The 15,128-nt window shown below is 45.1% G+C and overlaps 1 protein-coding gene across 2 annotated transcripts in view; it reads right to left on the bottom strand.

The window, feature by feature from the left end:
- NUP210L (nucleoporin 210 like) overlaps positions 1–15,128 on the bottom strand; it is a 165,932-nt gene that overhangs the window by 109,997 nt on the left and 40,807 nt on the right. For both annotated transcript variants that reach the window (XM_015109770.3, XM_077945448.1), the window contains exons 13-14: positions 6,157–6,355; positions 2,158–2,303 (exon numbers count right to left, since the gene is read on the bottom strand). In XM_015109770.3, coding sequence (XP_014965256.3) covers positions 2,158–2,303; positions 6,157–6,355 — 345 coding nt within the window. The remainder of the gene's footprint in view (positions 1–2,157; positions 2,304–6,156; positions 6,356–15,128) is intronic.

The raw sequence follows: 15,128 nt of genomic DNA, 5'->3' as shown, positions 1-15,128 counted from the left end.
CAGTCTCTATCTACTTTTATTCTGAATCGTTGCAAGATCCTTGGGGTGTCGCTTTTCCGGCTGGAAACCTCTGTGGCTGGTGGCACTTTTGCCCAAGTTTTGTTTGGGCCCACAGGGCTTGTTCCATCCACTCGGCCTGGCAGGCTGTGCTTGGTTCATGCTACCAGCCTGGATCTCACACCTGCCAAGGGTGAGCCAGGCATGGAATGGCAACAGGTGTGTGAGTGAGTGAGCATGGGGTCCAGCCACTGCACACAGTCAGGCACACCAGTTGCTGTAGTGGGACAGGTAGCTCCAGGTGCTGGCATGGGCACTGGCTCTCTGCAAGCCTGTGGCTAGATCAGGTGCATTGCAAGCAGCTTCCACGATGCCACTGGGGAACACAGTGGTGCCTGGAAGCTTGGAGACTCCAGGAACCACAGGGCCCCAAAGTGGGAGTCACAGCCCTGGCTTGGGGAGCTCCCAGGTCTCGGCTCCCTGAAGAGTCGCAGTTCTTCTCTTCACCCACAATGTGGTGAGCAAGGGGCATGTTTCAGCCCTGTTTGTGTTATAGCTCTTTCAGCCCTGCCATTGGGCAGGTCCCAAGTTCTTGTCCTGCATCCAGGAAGAATAAGGTACGCAGAACAAGTGGAGGGTGAGCCAGGTGAAGAAGAGATTTACTGAGTAACAGAATAGCTCAGAGGAGGCCCTGGAGTGGGCACTACCTCTCTGCTGCTGGTCATCCCAGTGTCTGCAACTCTCAGAAGAGAGGAGGCCCTGGAGTTGGTAGCTCCTCTCTGCAGCTGGTTGTCCAACATCTGCCCAGCTCTGGCTGAGCCTGGAGCTTTTATGGGCATCAAAGGGGAGGAAGTCTACACTGATTGGTCCATGGGCAGCCACGGGTGGGCCCAGAAAAGGCATCACAAGTTCCCACTCTGGTCTGCGGGACTGGCAGCCTGGACCCCAGTGTTCAGGCCCTGCCTGGTCTGAAGGTAGGGCCTCACCAGGGACTGCACCTTCTGCCCAGGAACCTGTCTGCCTCCTACTGCTGTTCATGGCACCCAGGCTGTAGGTGCCAAGGGGCACCTGCAGGCCAGTGCTGAGCTGCCCTCAGCTCTCCCTTGGCTTCCCTCCTACGCTTGTTGGTGCCCAAAGTCTGGAGGGGGCCAAGGCAGCAGGGGCCTGCCATGTCAAAATTGCCCCAAGCATGTGCTCATCTGGCCAGACTGTGACAGCACCCAGGATTGGCCCAACTTTGTTCTGAGATCACAGTTGGTGCTGACAGCAGGGAGAAGCCAGGCAGCGGGAGCACGCAGAAGGGGCCTTCCTGGGCCCCCAAGAGTACAAGGATGCCTGGGTCTGCAGCTGCCATTTGGGTGGCTGCAGTTGCATGGCAAGGAGGTGGTGGGGCTGGGGCAGGGGTGCATCTCCTGCCTGCTCAGTGGAGCAGGAGGCCTGGGTCCGCAGCCATGACTTGGGCAGCCAAAGCTGCACCCAGGGAGCTCCTGCCCCACCAACTCAGAAGGAGTGGGGCTCCCGGGGCTCCCACTTGGTGTCGGCTCCAAACGGCTCCATGGAGTGTGCAGCCCCAGCTGCATCTCCCTGCTACAGATGGCGTGAGGGCAGCAGCTGCTCCAGACAGGCTGCCGCTGCCATCAGAACCACTTATCATACTATCTCCATTATAATGAACCAGTCCTTAGGGCTCAATATAACGGCTTCTGTGCTTAAAATCTGTAAGTAGATAGGGTAAAAGATGATTGACTTCCTTCCATAGGACAGAAATTATCTTTCAGAGTTCTTCAAAAGGGAGTATGCTAATATACTAATTTTGGTATTTACAGAGATATATGTGCATGTAAAAATTCAGATAACAACTTAAGATGAGCGTACTTTATGAACTTTTCTGTACATATTTTATACCTCAGTAAAAAAGAAGAAAGGGAAATATCTAAAACTTTCTGATACAACTTAAAGATATTCCTGTGAGGCAGTAAACTCCCTGGAGACTTAGGTTTGAGGAGACAGCTGCAGATCTAAAAACAAAAGAGTGGCAAGTAAAGAGAACATAAATGTCATTGATCCTTAGTAGAGACCACAGATAACTAGCAAGCCCATAAGCGGACATAGTTGAGTCCATTAAAAGAAATGCCAGTTCCTTACCATGAAATATCTTACCTTTAGGGGTTCATAAGCAGCAAATGTAGCACTGCTCTCCAAGTACTTGTCACATTCACTCACACTTACTGTTACCAGAGTATGGCCGAGAGATTTAGCTGCGATATGTGTACTGGAACAATGCATTGGTCCAGGTCTTTGAATACCTGTGAATCAAAAACCATGATTTTTGGCAGGGCGTGGTGGCTCAGGCTTGTAATCCCAGCACTTTGGGAGGCCGAGGCAAGCAGATTGCTTGAGCTCAGCCTGAAACACATGGTGAAACCCTGTCTCTACAAAATATTTAAAAAATTAGCCAGGCACGGTGGTGTGCACCTGTAGTCCCAGTTACCCAGGAGGCTAAGGAAGGAGGATCGCTTGAGCCCAGGAGGTTGAGGCTGCAGTGAGTCGTGATTGTACCACTACACTCCAGCCTGGGCCACAGAGTAACACCTTACCTAAAAAAACAAAACAAAACAAATATGATTTCAGTGGGGTAACAAGCAGTTAGTTTTCTTTTTTTTTTTTTTTGAGATGGAGTCTCACTCTTGCTGCCCAGGCTGGAGTGCAATGGCACAATCTCAGTTCACTGCAACCTCTGCCTCCCAGCTTCAAGCGATTCTCTTGCCTCAGACTCCTAAGTAGCTGGGATTACAGGCACCCACCACCATGCCTGGTTAATTTTTTGTATTTTTAGTAGAGATAGGGTTTCACTGTGTTGGCCAGGCTGGTCTCAAACTCCTGACCTTGTGATCCACCTACCTCAGCCTCCCAAAATGCTGGGATTACAGGCATGAGCCACCGCACCCAGCCACAACCAGTTAGTTTTAAAGGAAATTAAGCTACAAAAATATAAGAATTTTAATACATTAAAAATACCATCTTGGGCCAGGCACAGTGGCTCACGCCTGCAATACCAGCACTTTGGAAGGCCGAGGCGGGTGGATCACCTGAGCTTAGGAGTTCAAGACCAGCCTGACCAACATGGAGAAACCCCATCTCTACTAAAAATACAAAATTAGCCGGGCGTGGTGGCGCATGCCTGTAATCCCAGCTACTAGGGAGGTTGAGGCAGGGAGAATTACTTGAACCCCAGAGGCGGAGGTTGCAGTGAGCCAAAACATGCCATTGCACTCCAGCCTGGGTGACAGAGTAAGACTGTTAAAAACAAACAAACATACAAACAAACAAAACCCATCTTGATCTCTTACATTATCAATTAAGCCCTTTATATCAAGTTGATATCTGTTCTATTGAGAGACATATATAAGACACAGTTGTATGTACAGTGGGAATATATATATATGAGCAAAGATCCTGACTTGAAGCATTTATAGTTTCAAGGGGAAAGTGAAAATGTAAATAAGTCACTTAAAACATTAATAGAAAGTGATAAGTATTATAGAAGTCTAGAAAATAGAAAGATTATTTCAAGCTGGAGAGATCGAGGAAAGTTTAAAGTATCTCAGGCTGAGAAAACAGAATGAACAAAGAAATACAAATGAGATATAAATGAGAATATGAGAGATATATATTAGAGAATTTAAAGTAGTTGATTTAGCCAGGCATAGTGGCTCATGCCTGTAATCCCAGCACTTTGGGAGGCTGAGATGGGCAGATCACTTGAGGTCAGGAGTTCGAGACCAGCCTGGCCAACATGGTGAAACCCTGTCTGTACTAAACATTCAAAAATTAGCCAGGTGTGGTGGCACGTGCATATAGTCTCAGCTACTCAGGAGGCTGAGGGACAAGAATCCCTTGAACCTTGGAGGTGGACGTTGCAGTGAGCGGAGATTACACCACTGCACTCCAGCCTGAGTGACAGACTGAGATTCCATCTCAAAAAACAAAACAAAACAAAACAAAAAATAAATAAAAATAAATACATAACATAGTTGATTTAGCTAGAACCATATATGAAGCAAAAGTATGAAATCATGAAAACTAGGTTGGGTTATATTGTAGAGGGGTCTTGAATATCAAACTAAAAGGATTTTGACTCCATTCCACTGACAATGAGAAGTCTCTCAAGATTTTTGAGCAGAAAAAGTAAGACCAAAGTTGAGTTCATAAAGATCCATCTGATAACCATGATGATCAGAGGTAAGAACAGTCGGGAGGATTTTGTTGTCCTACATGGGAAATAAGGGGCTAAAAATTAAAATACTCTGAGAAGAGGGGAAAGATCACTTGAACCCAGGAGTAAGGGTATGTACATATGTATGCATGTAGTATAATGAACAAGGGCAAAGCAAAAGTCCAATTTGATACCAAGCTTACAGACGTAAGAATTAAACAGTTAAGGTATAAAAATTATTCAGAACAGAGCTTGGCAAAGAGTAAATGCTGAGCAAATCTTAGATGCTACTACTGTCATTATATTGATGAAAAAGCAATGGGGATCAGGATCGAATATGAAGTTCAATAGCAGGAAAGGATGTTGACCTTTATTCATATTTTCTGTTTTACTAGAAAGAGCTATTTTATCCTTTTTCAATAAATTGAATGTATGCATATATTAAATGGCTCTACATTCCTCTTAGAAAGACATATGATAAGGCCGGGCGCGGTGGCTCACGCCTGTAATCCCAGCACTTTGGGAGGCCGAGGCGGGCGGATCACAAGGTCAGGAGATCGAGACCACAGTGAAACCCCGTCTCTACTAAAAATACAAAAAATTAGCCGGGCGCGGTTGTGGGCGCCTATAGTCCCAGCTACTCGGGAGGCTGAGGCAGGAGAATGGCGTGAACCCGGGAGGCGGAGCTTGCAGTGAGCCGAGATCGTGCCACTGCACTCCAGCCTGGGCAACAGAGCGAGACTCCGTCTCAAAAAAAAAAAAAAAAAAAAAAGAAAGACATACGATATATATATTAGGGAAAGAAAGAAGAAAAGAGCTTGAGGCTAGAAATGGAAAACCTTACTGTGAACTAAAATCTGATATTGACCTTGCACTTGTAATCCAAGCTACATGGGAGGCTGAGAGAGCAGCGTAGCTTGGGCCCAGGAGTTCAAGGTTACAATGTTCTATGATTGCACCACTGCACTCCAGCCTGGGTGACACGGTGAGAACCTGTCTCTAATAATAATAATAATAGGCCGGGCGCGGTGGCTCAAGCCTGTAATCCCAGCACTTTGGGAGGCCGAGACGGGCGGATCACGAGGTCAGGAGATCGAGACCATCCTGGCTAACACAGTGAAACCCCGTCTCTACTAAAAAATACAAAAAACTAGCCGGGCGAGGTGGCGGGCGCCTGTAGTCCCAGCTACTCGGGAGGCTGAGGCAGGAGAATGGCGTAGACCCGGGAGGCGGAGCTTGCAGTGAGCTGAGATCCGGCCACTGCACTCCAGCCTGGGCGACAGAGCGAGACTCCGTCTCCAAAAAAAAAAAAATAAATAAATAAATAAATAAATAATAATAATAAATTAATAAATAAATAAAAACTGGCCAGGCACAGTGGCTCATGCCTGTAATCCCAGCACTTTGGGAGGCCAAGGTGGGCAGATCACCTGAGGTCAGGAGTTCAAGACCAGCCTGGCCAACATGGCGAAACCCCGTATTTACTAAAAATACAAAAATTAGCCAGGCATGATGGTGGGCGTCTGTAATCCCACGTACTTGGGAGGCTGAGGCAGGAAAATCACTTGAACCCGGGAGGTGGAGGTTGCAGTGAGCCGAGATCATGCCACTGTACTCCAGCCTAGGTGACAAACGCCAGACACTGTCTCAAAAAACAAAAATAAAAAAACAAAAAACTGATATTGTCCAGCCACAATGTTGTTCAATTTCTGTGCCTGTGTTTCTACATCTGTAAAATGAGGAGTATAACACTTACTACAAGACATTTGACAAAATAAAGTATTATAAAGGAAAATAATATGTGAATTTAGACTACAATTGGTAGTTTCTGAATTGTTGATTGCTTCCTTAAAGACAAAGAAAGTAATCTGTCACAGTGGCAGAGTTAAAGATAAATAAATAAAGAGAAAGGATGGAGAAGGTTTAAAAAAGGCTACTTTTACCTTCTTTGAGCAGAGTAAAGACTCCTTGTTTATCCATGTTCAGATCCAAGGATAAATGAGAGCAGTCTGTGAATGCCATGACTTCTTTGGTCTCTTTATTTATGTGATACATTGCAATGGGGATTTCTATAATCTGGCCAATCTCCACATCAGCATGAAATGGTAACAGTTCCATTTTGTTCAGTTTCAGGACATGTATCTGGAGGGGAAAAATTCATCTTTCAAGAAAGTTATGTTAAAAAAGTCTTAGGAGGAGGAGAAGCAAGATGGCCAAATAGAACCCTCCAGTCCCCCCTGCAGGAACACCAAATTGAATGACTATCCATACAAGAAAGCACCTTCATAAGAATCAAAAATCAGGTGAGCAATCACAGTACCTGGTTTTAACATCACATCAAGGAAAGAGCCACTGAAGAGGGAAGAAAAGAGTCTAGAATTGCCAACATCACTCTCTTCCATTCCCAGGCAGTGGCAGCAGCCACGTGGTGCAGAGAGAATCTGTGCACCTGGGGGAGTGCAGTGATTGTGGGATGTGGGACTCTGCATTCCACAATCACTGCACTCCCCCAGGTGCACAGATTTGGAACTCAGTGCTGCCTACTACAGTGGAAAGCCACACAGGGCAGAATTCAGTCAGTGCCTGTGGAAGAAGCATTTAGACCAGCGCTAGCCAAAGGGAATGAATTGCCCATCACAGTGGTCTGAACCTGAGTTCCAGCTAGCCCCGACACTGTGGGCTAAAGCACTCTGGGATCCTAAATAAACTCGAAAGGCAGTTTAGGCCACAAAGACTGCAATTCCTGGGCAAGTTCTGGTGCTGTGCTAGGCTTGAAACCAGTGGACCTGGGATGCATATGACCTAGTGAGATACCTGCTGGGGTGGCCAAGAGAGTGCTTGTACTACTCCTCCCCACATCCCAGGCAGCACAGCTCATAACTCTGGGGGAGTTACTCCTTCTTCCTGCTTGAGGAGAGGCGAGAGTAAAAAGGACTTTGTTTTGCAACTCAGATAATAGCTCAGTCACAACAGGGCATCAGGCAGAGTCACAAGGCCCCCATTTCAGACACTAACTCCCTAAAAAATTTCTATACATACCCTGGGGCAGAAGGGAACCTGCTATCTTGAAAGGAAGGACACTGTCCTGGTAGGATTCATCATCTGCTGATTAAAGAGCCCTTGGGCCTTGGCTGGGTGCGGTGGCTCATGCACGTAATCCCAGCACTTTGGGAGGCCAAGGTGGACGAATCACCTGAGGTCAGGAGTTCAAAACCAGCCTGGCCAACATGGCAAAACCCTGTCTCTACTAAAAATACAAAAATTAGCTGGGCATGGTGGCAGGCGCCTGTAATGCCAGCTGTCAGGAGGCTGAGGCATGAGAATCACTTGAACCCGGGAGGTGGAGGTTGCAGTGAGCCTAGATCACACCACTGCACTCCAGCCTAGGCAACAGAGCAAAAATCCGTTAAAAAAAAAAAAAAATAGCCCTTGGGCCTTGATTAAACATTTGGTGGCTGCCAGGTAGTATTTGATGCAGGCCTCAGGTGACACCCAGTGCCATGCTGGCTTCAGGTGTGACCCACTACATTCCCAGCTGTGATGACCATGAGCAGAGACTTCTTCTGCTTAAGAAAAGGAAACGGAAAAGTAAAGGGGACTTTGTCTTGGGTACCAGCTCAACCATAGTGAGGTAGAGCACCGAGTGGGCTTCAGGAGTCCCCAGTTTCAGGTCTTGGCTCCTGGATGGCATTTTTGGACTTGCCCTAGGCCAGAGGGGAGTCCACTTCACTGAAGGGAGAGACCCAGGCCTGGCAGCATTCACAAGCTGACTGAAGAATCTTTGGACCTCGAATGAACATTAGTAGTAGCCAGGCAGTATTTGCCATGGGCCTGGGGCAGTGGTGCCCACAAGGAGAGACTCCTTCAGTTTGAACAAAGGAGAGGCAAGAATGAGAAGGGGGCCAGGTGCGGCGGCTTACGCCTGTAATCCCAACACTTTGGGAGGCTGAGGTGGGTGGATCACTTGAGGCCAGGTGTTCAAGACCAGCCTGACCAATATGGTGAAACCCCATCCCTACTAAAAATACAAAAATTACCCAGGTACGGTGGTGCATGCCTGTACTCCCAGCTACTCAGGAGGCTGAGGCAGGGGAATGAATCACTTGAACCAGGAGGCGGAGGTTGCAGTGAGCTGAGATCATGCCACTGCACTCCAGCCTGGGTGACAGAGTGAGACTACATTCCAGAAAAATAAATAAATAAATAAATAAATAAATAAATAAATAAATAGAGAAGGGCTTTATCTTGCAGCTTGGGTGCCAGCTTGGTCTCAGTAGAATAGAGCATCAGGTAGATTTCTAAGGTTCCTGACTCCAGGCCCTGGTTCCTGGATAGAATTTCTGGACCTGCCCCGGGCTGGTGAGGAGCTTCCCACCCTGAAAGGAAGGCCACAAGCCTGGCTGAATTTGCTACCCACTAACTGTACAGTCCTTGGGCCTTGAGTGAACACTGGCAGTAACCAGGCAGTGGTCACTGAAAGACTTGGGCAGGACCCAGTGCTGTGCTAGCTTTGGGTCTGACCCAGTGCAGTCCTAGTGGTGGTGGCCACAGAGGGGCTTGTGTAACCCCACCCCCACCTCCAGACAGCTTAGCAAGGAGAGAGAGAGACTGTTTGGGCAAAAGAAAGAGAAGGAACAAGAGTCTGCCTGGTAAGCCAGGGAATTCTCCCAGATCTTACCCAAGACCACCAAAGCAGTACCTCCACAAGTCTGCAAGAGTCACCGCGTTACTGGGCTTGGGGTGTCCCCCAATGCAGATATGTTCTCCATGACCAAAGACAGATCACAACACTCAATTCTCTTTGAATACTTGGAAAGCCTTCCCAAGAAGGATGGGTACAAACAAGTACATTGTTCAAAGACTACAATTAATACCTAACTTTTCAATGCCTAGACATCAGTGAACATCCACAAAGATCAAGACCACACAGGAAAACATGCCCTCACCAAATGAACTAAATAAGGCACCAGTGACAAATCCTGGAGTGACAGAGCTATATGACCTTACAGACAAAGAGTTCAAAACAGCTGTTTTGCAGAAGTTCAATGAAATTTAAGAGAAGGATTTCAGAATCCTATCAGCCAAATATAACAAAGATATTGAAATAATTTTAAAAAGCAGAAATCCTGGAGCTGAAAAATTCAATTAACATACTAAAGAATGCATCACAGTCTCTCAACAGCAGAACTGATGAAGCAAAAGAAAGAATCAGTGAGCTTGAGGACAGGTTATTTGAAAATATAGTCTCGGCGCCTGTAGTCCCAGCTACTCGGGAGGCTGAGGCAGGAGAATGGCATGAGCCCGGGAGGCGGAGCTTGCAGGGAGCCTAGATCCGGCCACTGCACTCCAGCCTGGGCGACAGAGCGAGACTCTGTCTCAAAAAAAAAAAAAAGAAAATAAAATATAGTCATGGTCCAAATGCAATGGCTCACACTTGTAATCTCAGCACTTTGGGAGGCCAAGGTGGGTGGCTTACTTGAGGCCAGGAGTTTGAGACCAGCCTGGCCAACACAGTGAAAGCCTGTCTCTACTAAAAATAGAAAGAATAAGCTGGGCATGGTGGCGCACACAGCTACTCGGGAGGCTGAGACGTGAAAATCGCTTGAACCTAGGAGGTGGAGGTTGCTGTGAGCGGAGATCATGCCACTGCACTCCAGCCTGGGTGATAGAGTGAGATGTTGCCTCAAAAAAATAGAAAAGAAAGAAAATACAGTTAGGGGAGAGTAAAGAAAAAAATAATAGAAAAGAATGAAGATCTAGAAAATGGCCACAAAATGGCAAATCTAAGAGCTACTGGCTTTAAAGAGGAGGTAAAGAGAGAGATTTAAACTACTGATACCTTGAGTAGAAAGACTAAAAGAACCTATGAAAAGGAATAACTACAACAGCTATTCAAGACATAGACAGTATAAGATATAAATAGAAACAACACAAAATTAAAAAGCAAGGGAATGAAATTAAAATGTAGAACTTTTTGTTTTTGTTTCTGCTTTGAGATGGAGTCTTGCTCTGTCACTCAAGCTGGAGTGCAGTGGTGTAATCTCAGCTCACTGCAACCTCCACCTCACAGGTTCAAGCAATTCTCCTGCCTCAGCCTCATGAGTAGCTGGGATCAAAGGCATGCACCACCATGCCCGGCTATTTTTTATATTTTTAGTAGAGACAGGGTTTCACCATGTTGGCCAGGCTGGTCTCAAACTCCTGACCTTAGGTGACCTAAGGTCATCCATCCACCTTGGCATCCCAAAGTGCTGGGATTACAGGCATGAGCCACTGCACCCAGCCTAGAGTTTTGATTAGTTTTCTCTTTGTTAATTTGTTAGTTTGTTTACGCAATCAGTGTTAAGACATCATCAGTTTAAAATAATGAGTTATAAGATTTTATTTGCAAGCCTTATGGTAACCTGACAAAAATAAAACACAAGAAATTAAAACATACCACCGGAGAAAATCACCTTCACAAAAAGGAAGGCAGGAAGGAAGGACAGAAGGAAGAGAAGACCACAAAACAACCAGAAAACAAATTAAAAATGGCAGGAGTAAGTTCTTATTTATCAATAATAATGTTGAATGTAAATGGACTAAACTCTCCAATCAAAAAAGACAGAGTGACTGAATAGATTTTTTTTTAAAAGGCTGAGTGCAGTGGCTCATGCCTATAATCCCAGCACTTTGGGAGGCCAAGGCGGGTGGATCCCCTGAGGCTGGGATTTCAAGACCAGCCTGACCAACATGGAGAAACCCGGTCTCTACTAAAAATACAAAATTAGCTGGGCACGGTAGCACATGCCTGTAATCTCAGCTACTCGGGAGGCTGAAGCAGGAGAATTGCTTGAACCTGGGAGGCAGAGGTTGCGGTGAGCTGAGATCACACCATTGCACTCCAGCCTGGGCAACAAGAGTGAAACTGCATCTCAAAAACAAAAACAAAAACAAAAACCCAATGATGTGTTTTCTACAAGAAACATACTTCCCCTATAAAGACACACGTAGACTGAAAATAAAGAGATGGAAAAAGATTCCATGCCAATGGAAACCAAAAAAGAGCAAGAATAGCTATCCTTATATCAGACAAAATAGATTTCAGGACAAACTATAAAAAGGGAAAAAAGAAGGCCATTATGTAATGATAAAGGGGTCAGTTCAGCAAGAGGATATAACATTTATAAATATATATACACCCAATACTGGAGGACCCAGATGTATAAGGCAAATATTAGAGCTTAAGAGAGCAATAGACCCCACTACATTAATAGCTAGAGACTTCAACACCTTACTTGCAGCATTGAACAGATTTTCCAGACAGATAATCAACAAAGAAACATCAAACTTACTCTACAATGTAGACCAAAAGGATCTAATAGATATTTACAGAACTTTTCATTCAATGGCTGCAGAATACACATTCATCTCCTCAGCAAGAATGAGTATTCTTGATCATATTCAAGAATAGACTACGTTAGACCACAAAACAATTCTTCAAAAATTCAAAAAAATTGAAACTATGTCAAATATCCTCTCTGACTTAGTGGACTAAAACTAGAAATCAGTAACAAGAGGAATTTTGGAAACTATACAAACACATGGAAATTAACTTGCTCCTGAATGACTAGCATATCAATGAAGAAATTAAGGAGATTTTAAAATTTCTTTAAAAAAATGAAAATGAAAACACAACATAACAAAACCTATGAAATACAGTGAAAGCAGTACTAAGAGGAAAGTTTATAGTAATGAATGCCTACATCAAAAAAGTAGAGGCTGGGCACGGTAGCTCACACCGGTAATCCCTGCACCTTGGGAGGCCGAGGCAGGTGGATCACCTGAGGTCAGGAGTTTCAGACCAGCCTGGCCAACATGATGAAACCCTGTCTCTAACAAAAATACAAAAAATTAGCAGGGCGTGGAAGCGCGCACCTGTAATCCCAGTTACTCAGGAGGCTGAGGCTGGAGAATCACTTGAACCCAGGAGGCAGAGGTTGCAATGAGCCGAGATCACACCACTGTACTCCAGCCTGGGAAACAAGCAAAACTCTGTCTCAAAAAAAAAAAAAGTAGAAAAACTTGAAAAAAACAACCTAATGTTGTTGTTGTTGTTGTTGTTGTTGTTGTTTCTTTTTCTTTTTCTTTTTTTTGACGCGGTCTTGTTCTATTGCCAGGCCGGAGTGCTGTGGTGCAATCTCAGCTCACTGCAACCTCCGCCCCCTGGGTTCAAGCAATTCTCCTGCCTCAGCCTCCTGAGTAGCTGGGATTACAGGCGCGCGCCACCATGCCTGGCTAATTTTTGTATTTTTAGTAGAGACAAGGTTTCACCATGTTGGTCAGGATGGTCTCAATCTCTTGACCTTGTGATCCACCTGCCTTGGCCTCCCAAGGTGCTGGGATTACAGGTGTGAGCCACCACACCTGGGCAAAGTATCTTGAAGAACTGGAAAAGTTGGCTGGACACAGTGGTTCATGCCTGTAATCCCAATACTTTTGGAGGCTGAGGCAGGTGGATTGCTTGAGCCCAGGAGTTCAAGATCTGCCTGAACAATATGGTGAAACCTTGTCTCTACAAAAAACACAAAAATTAGGGGGGCATGGTGGTGTTCACCTGTATTCCCAGCTACTTGGGAGGCTGAGGCAGGAAGATCACTTGGGCCTAGGAGGTAGTGGCTGCAGTGAGCTGTGATCTCGCCACTGCACTCTAGCCTGGGCAAAAGAGCAAGACCTTGCCTGAAAAAAAAAAAAAAAAAAAAAAAAAAAACCAACTACAAAAGCAAGAGCAAACCAAAGCCAAAATTAGTAGAAGAAATAATAAAGATCAGAGCAGAAATACATGAAATTTTAAAAAATACAAAAGATCAACAAAATTAAGAGTTGGTTTTTTGCAAAGATAAACAAAATCGACAAACCTTTAGCCAGACCAAAAAAAAAAAAAAAAAAGATGACTCAAATAAGTAAAATCTGGCTGGGTGTGGTGGCTCATGCCTGTAATCCCAGCACTTTGGGAGGCTGAGGCCGAGAGATCACCTGAGGTTAGGAGTTTGAGACTAGCCTGGCCAACATGGTGAAAACCCATCTCTATTCAAAATACAAAAAGTAGCCAGGTGTGGTGGCAGGCATCTACAATCCCAGCTACTCAGGAGGCTGAGGTATAAGAATCACTTGAACCCGGGAGGCAGAGGTTGCAGTGAGCCGAGATTGCACCACTGCATTCCAGCCTGGGCGATAGAGTGAGACTCAGTCTCAAAAATTAGATAAATAAATAAAATAAGCAAATAATAATTAATAAAAGTAAAATCTGAGATGAAAAAGCAGATATTACAACCAATACCACAGAAATTCAAAGGATCATTAGGGGCTACTATGAGCAATTATACGCCAATAAATTGGAAAACCTAGAAGAAATGGATAAATTCCTAGACATACACAACCTACCAAGATTGAACTATGAAGAAATCCAAAGCCTGAAAAGACTAATAACAAGTAATGAGATCGAAGCTGTAATAAAAGTCTCCCAGCAAAGCAAAGCCCAGGACTTGATGAATTCACGGCTAAATTTTACCAAACATTTAAAGAAGAACTAATTCTAATCCTACTCAAAGTATTTTGAAAAATAGAGGAGAAGAGAATACTTCCAAACTCATTCTATGAGGCCAGTATTACCCTGATACAAACACCAGACAAAGACATCAAAAAACAAACAAACAAAAAAAACTACAGGCCAATATCCCTGATGAATATTGATAGAAAAACTCTTCACAAAATATTAGCAAACCAGACTCAACAACACGGTATTTTTTGTTTTGTTTTGTTTTTTCAGACGGAGTCTCACTCTGTTGCCCAGGCTGGAGTGCAATGGCGCGACCTCAGCTCACTGCCACCTCTGACTCCCAGGTTCAAGCAATTCTCCTGCCTCAACCTCCGGAGTAGCTGAGACTACAGGTGCGCACCACCACACCCGACTAATGTTTTGTATTTTTAGTAGAGAAGGAGTTTCACCATGTTGGCCAGGATGGTCTCGATCTCTTGACCTTGTGATCCGCCTGCCTCGGTCTCTCAAAGTGCTGGGATTACAGGCGTGAGTCACTGCGCCTGGCCTCAACGACACATTTTTTTAAAAGATCATTAATGGCCAGACACGGTTGCTCACTCCTGTAATCCTAACACTTTGGGAGGCTGAGGTGGGAGGACTGCTTGAGCCCCGGAGGCCAAGGCTGCAGTGAGCCATGTTCCTGCCACTGCATTCAAGCCTGGGTGACAGAGCAAGAACTTGTCTCCAAAAAAAATTGCTAAAATAACTATAAGAGTATAACTGGAATGTTTGTAACAAAGAAAGGATAAATTCTTGAGGTGATGTGATGGATACTCCGTTTACCCTGATGTGACTATTATGCATTGTATGACTATATCAAAATATCTCATGTATCTCATAAATATAAACACCTACCATGTACACCTAAAGATTAAAAATTACAGCACTTTGGGAGGCCAAGGCAGGAAGATTGCTTGAGCCCAGGAGTTCAATACCAGCCTGGGCAATATAGGGAGACCCTGTCTCTAAAAAAAGTTTAAAAATTAGCTGAGTGTGGTGGTATACATCTGTAGTCCCAGCTACTTGAAAAGCTCAGGTGGGAGGATCGGATGAGACCGGGAGGCATAGGTTGCAGTGAGCTGAGGTTGCACCACTGCACTCCAGCATGGGCAACAGAGTGAGACCCTGTCTGAAAAAAAAAAAAAAAAAAAAAAAAAAAAGGCCAGGCACAGTGGCTCATGGCTATAATCCCAGCACTTTGGGGGATCGAAGCAGGTGGATCACCTGAGGTCAGGAGTGCGAGGCCAGCCTGGCCAACATGGTAAAACCCTGTCTCTATTAAAAATACAAAAATTAGCTGGGCATGGTGGTGCACGCCTGTAGTCTCAGCTACTT

This window comes from Macaca mulatta, chromosome 1 (assembly GCF_049350105.2).
Source record: "Macaca mulatta isolate MMU2019108-1 chromosome 1, T2T-MMU8v2.0, whole genome shotgun sequence".
Lineage (NCBI taxonomy): Eukaryota > Metazoa > Chordata > Mammalia > Primates > Cercopithecidae > Macaca > Macaca mulatta.
Note: the sequence above shows the minus strand (reverse complement) of the source record. Positions and strands in the feature narration are given on the sequence as shown.